Below are 5322 nucleotides of genomic sequence, written 5' to 3'. Positions count from 1 at the left end.
AAAAAATTTAATAATAATTTAATTAGAATATAATTATTATTAACATTTAATAATACTTTTTTTAATATTAATTTAACTAGAAAATAATTATTATTAACATTTAATAATACTTTTTTTAATATTAATTTAACCAGAAAATAATTATTATTAACATTTAATAAAACTTTTTTTAATATTAATTTAACCAGAAAATAATTATTATTAACATTTAATAATAATTTTTTTTAATATTAATTTAACTAGAATATAATTATTATTAACATTTAATAATAATTTTTTTAATATTAATTTAACTAGAATATAATTATTATTAACATTTAATTGGTAGAACTATAAAATGTGATAAAAATAAATTTAATTAATTAATTATTAAAATAATAATATTTTAGTATTATATAGAATGTGAATGGCTAATTCAATATGGAGATTGAATTTAAATGGAATATGCAAATGTAAAAAAGTGTGATATTGGCTAAATTTTAAAGATGCATTTGTCCAAGCCAATGAGAATGCTCTCAAAGAATATCACAAACTAGGCTAAACTCCTCAATCAAAATACCAACTAAATTGCTCATCTGGGCTTTAAACCCAAGCAAGTGTTCAGCCAATCCCAATGACAACAGCCCATGCTGGTCATTACCTTACAATGCTAACTAAATATACTGCATTATAGTGTGGAGAGGAAAAAAACTTGGATTTCCCCCTTCTTTTTAGGTTGCACTACATGCCAACTGATCTCATCATATTTCTCAACAAAAGAATACAACTGTTTCACATAACTTATTTCATGAACATATCAAGTATGGAGGTCCCCTCGGTTTGGTTTACCAATAATGGAATGGAAGAAACTTGGGTGAGCAGAAGAATCAAACAAGGAAAAGGGTTGCGGTAATCAATGGTATACGACTCTCATTTCCGCTCAACGGAAGGATTCTCCGACTCCTTCTCCGACTCCTTCTCCGACTCTTGAGGCTTGCATTCGGTGCATGTTGTGCAAGCTGGAGGAGGGAAGTCAGACAGACTAATCCGCAATGCCTGATGCTTCTCATCATTTCCAGGAACATGAAGGAGAGCATCCATGATTAGAATGTCCCAATCACGAGGCCGGAGAAATGATAACCAAGAGTCATCTGTTAAGGAAACAAATTGATTCTGTCAACTAAGTAAAAAAATTAATGTTTCAAGTGAACTAAGTAACTGAAATCATGCACCGAATAGAAGAGCCAGAATACCAAGAGAGTATTATTACTATCAATATTTTATAATCATAAGACTTTCCAAACAGAAGCGTTTTGTTGTACCAACTTTTCCTAACCAGTGCATAAAATGTCAGAAGGATGATAGGGACCATCTTGACTAGAGGTGCTTACTAAGATTATGGTTTTGGATGCAAAAACACAAAGCATACATTAAATAACTTGAATATGACGAAAACAGAACTGACAATCTAAACAGCATCTTGAAGTCGAGTGCAAACCTCCATTACGGACTGCCTTCAACTGGAAGGTTCCCGAGCCTTGCGGTCCAGACACAGGAAATGTACAAGATACAGAGTGCCTCTTATGAGTTACTGCAAGTGATGCATTGTACCATGGACCCTTCAAAATAGGTTCCCCAATGGCATCTATGACTGCCCGGTTCTTGCTTGCTTTCTCCAAGGCTTTGCTGCAAGGTTTTTAGGCAAATGATTAGCAACCTCATTGTCAATCTTTGTTTTTTTTTTTTTTCCGAGTACAGAAAATATTGACGATGGAGACAGGATTAAGGATGATGAAATAAAATCATGTCTAGTGGAAAGTTTTAATATTATGGAATGTTCATCATTTTAAGTAACGTTGTTTGCCATAACACAAAATATATAAGAAACAAAACATTATCAACCAAGCCCAAAAAGTGGCATACATACATATCATTCAACTCAGCTAAACCTTAATACCAACTAAATCGGGGTCAACTTCATGCTCCCTTTTTCAATAAATTTGGGTTCAGATGTTTTTTCATGATTCTACCATACATAAGATCATACTCTCCCTCACCTCCTCTTTTATCGTATCCTCTTTTCCTAATTCTACCCATGTCATTTTATGCATCCCTCCACTACACACGATGGATTCAATAACAAAAATATTTCGATTTCAGTAAGAGGGTCGTTAATAAAAACTAATCTCACTTACCAAAAATACCAAGCCCTAGTTCTAGTTATCTGAACCTAAAATTTAAAGATGAATATGCCACCATCGGTAAAAGTGTTTTTGCGTTTCAAAGTTCTCAAGACTAAGGATGAATGGATTGTAATTATAATATTCTCTTACTGACATGTAAATTTTCATCATTTTTTTTATAAGTAAATTTTCATCATGACATCAACTAAATCAATTGGTACACCTTGCAGTGGAGAATGATTGGTAAGTCTCAAGTATTTTCTTTATTTTCCAAGTCCCTCGTTACCGTAATAGGCTATATCCAAAATCAATTGCCTTGTCTCTCTCTATTTGGAAAGTAAGGGGAAGAAAAGGATGAGGTAGTAATGGCAGCAATGTTGAAATAAATATGACCTTTTAAGATACATTTGAACTTTGGTTTCAACAAAGAATAAAAACCTCGAGGATTATATATATTCACTATTTGATGCCACATGAAGTTAATTCTGATTGTACGCCTTTTAAAAGAAATAGAGGTCGATACCCAAAATTTTATTTAACGAACCCTCACTTCCAGCAGAGGAAAATCATGTACAAAGATAATGACTACTGAAAGGGACGAGACAAAGTATCTATTACAAGATATTGTTATGTCCACCTAGTGTTCCATGTGACAAACCAATCAACTGATTGCAAGCTCTTTATAGACAACATAAGCCTCTGTAGTTTGTATATGCCAACCTCATAGTTCTCACTCCTCTGTTTGGATAAACCCCAAAATCATCGAAAGTTTTCGCAAGGAACTGGGTGATTTTTACAAGAATGATCATTACTTTACCACTACCAACTGATCCATCAAAAGTAAACAACAAGTTTTTTTTTTTTTTTTGCCAAGGTAAATCAGTGACCAAGTAAGTTCAGTTGGCATAGTTTTTTTTTTTTTCCGAAATATACTTTTTTATTAAAAAGACCCTCCCTAAGGTGGAGGAAAGCCAAGAATACAACGACAAAGTGATCTACTTTTGCCTAATATAAGGAATACTCCATCTATCAGTACGTACAAGACCACGAAACCATCCCTGCCCATAACCATCCCCCTGAAAATCACTAGAACGTCTCTTTGCTCCCTCTTTAGCCATATAGTCCGCAACCATATTTGCTTCGCTATAGACATGACGAACCTGAACATTGAGTGACGGGATGATGAACAGATCTACCACAAATTTAGTGTACTGACTCCCCAGTTTTTTCTAACAATTTAGAGCTTAAAGATGCCGTGGAAGATGATAGGGAGAAAAATAAATACCAAACTCATAAAGAGATATACACAAACAAACCATTCAAATTAGAAATATTTTCTCTAAATATCTAATTGCTACCATGACAATATTGATGTTAACCGCTTCATCTAAAAAAATTTATAGAGAGGAAAAAAAACTCCTCAATGCAATGCCACGTACCTGCTACAGCTATGATAAATAACAAGGTCATCAAGAGCACTTAGAGCAACACCACCCGTTACAGTAAACAAAACAAAAGATACCGCCTTTCGAGCCAATGACTTGCTGTTATCTTCATAGGCAGGCTTCGCGGAGCTGCAGCACAAAGTCTTAATAGTTATATATCATCGAGTTTCAACTTCCGTAAACCAAATCGATTGATGTGAAATCTGGAATCAATCGCACTTATAAATCATCTTTAGATAATTCCAAACACAATACAAATAGATCAAATCAGAAGTCACAAAACTCGCCTCCCAAAATCTCTGTAGGATTGTTCTCTTCTACACTTAACATTTCTCCTAAGTTAAATTCTACTTTTGTTTACTGAGAGAAAGCAAAAGCACCAATTAAATTAGCATTATTTCCTTGTCTTTTTATTTATTCTCCTCATTTAGAAAAAGATAATATAACACCATCCACTCAACTGAGTCTGCCCGAGTGAAAGAAGGAAATATTAAATAACGAAGGACCCAGATCAAGATAATTCCCAAGAAAACGGTTTTTATACGGTAAACATCATAACTTGACTGATTTGTTGAGATCTTCGAAAGTGATCAACACCATAGGGGAGGGGAGAGAGGGAGAGAGAGAGAAAGAGAAAGAGAAAGAGAGAGAGAGAGAGATGGCAAGTATCGTGTACCCTGAAAGCTGTGACTTTGGGGAGCTCTTGAACAGGTTAATCAATCTTCTCCCTACCATTTTCAGCCGTGTGTTGCTCTAAAGTCTAAAACCCTTCTTCTGGCCAAGAGGGTTTTTTGTTTTTTGTTTTGTTTTTGCTAGGTTATACATTTGTTTCTTGGGGCTTATATACTACGAGTAATCGTAGGGGAAGAACTTTTTTATAATTTTTTTTAATCACATTTTAAATGGAGAATATTTCTACAAAAGGATGGTATTTAAAAAAGTTATTTTATAAAAATATTTTTTATTTAAAAAGTTATTAAAAAAAATTGTATGTAATACCACTGTTTTTCAGCAAAACGTGGCAAAAATCCGATTCAGTTATCGTTGTTCGAGTACGAGGTTGTCTTCCCTCTGGTTATATTGCTAAAGTATTCTGATCAATGATCATAACGAAAGATTTCTTTCTGTAGATTTATTTTTGTTATTGAGTTATTTATAAATACACCAAGCACGTCATTAATATAAAAGCATGTTATATAATTAACTAAGGCCTCGTTTGTTTTCCAAAAACATCTCATCTCATCTCATCTCATCTCATCTCACCTCATCATTACAACTTTCTCAAATTCCCACACAAAATAAAATAAACAATTCAACTTTTTCAAATCCCAAAACAACAATAATATTAAAAAATATATTTTAACAATATTTTATTCAACTTTTTAACTTTAATCTCAATTCATCTCATCTTATCTCTGAAAACCCCCTAAAGACCAATAGGAGTTTTTTTTTTCTTGCTCTCTCTCTCTACCAAAGACCCAGCCTCTCCACCTAAAGAGGTTTGGAGTTCCGACTCCTCCCTCCCTTCTCGTTTGGCCAATGTAAGAAATGTACATCGATTTTTTTAAAAAAAATTTTGCCTTAGTTTTCGGTCTATAGTACTAAGATGCGCCAATTTGTGGCTTATCAGCCTCCTACGATCACCACACGCCCCATCACCTAATTCTTCAGTCGCCAATTTATTGGATAACAGAAGAAAATTGACCAAATGAGCG

General features: G+C 33.6%; 1 protein-coding gene across 1 annotated transcript; it reads right to left on the bottom strand.

Moving 5' to 3' along the window:
- Positions 1-538: 538 nt before the first annotated feature.
- LOC108995901 lies at positions 539-4422 on the bottom strand. The gene is made up of 4 exons (XM_018971569.2): positions 4284-4422; positions 3602-3736; positions 1478-1665; positions 539-1130 (listed from the first exon to the last, which is right to left on the bottom strand). The coding sequence occupies exons 1-4, from the start codon at positions 4340-4342 to the stop codon at positions 910-912; spliced, it is 603 nt and encodes a 200-aa protein (XP_018827114.1). The 5' UTR covers positions 4343-4422; the 3' UTR covers positions 539-909.
- Positions 4423-5322: the final 900 nt, after the last annotated feature.

This window comes from Juglans regia, chromosome 1 (assembly GCF_001411555.2).
Source record: "Juglans regia cultivar Chandler chromosome 1, Walnut 2.0, whole genome shotgun sequence".
Taxonomy (NCBI): Eukaryota; Viridiplantae; Streptophyta; class Magnoliopsida; order Fagales; family Juglandaceae; genus Juglans; species Juglans regia.
Note: the sequence above shows the minus strand (reverse complement) of the source record. Positions and strands in the feature narration are given on the sequence as shown.

What these genes read in the sequence shown, in the direction of transcription:
- LOC108995901 (XM_018971569.2), bottom strand. Translation starts at nt 4,342, where the DNA reads ATGGTAGGGAGAAGATTGATTAACCTGTTCAAGAGCTCCCCAAAGTCA. An exon ending in CCAAAGTCACAGCTTTCAGG is followed by an intron (nt 3,737 to 4,283) that starts GTACACGATACT and finishes TTTGTGCTGCAG; the next exon opens with CTCCGCGAAGCCTGCCTATG. An exon ending in ATTTATCATAGCTGTAGCAG is followed by an intron (nt 1,666 to 3,601) that starts GTACGTGGCATT and finishes AAAACCTTGCAG; the next exon opens with CAAAGCCTTGGAGAAAGCAA.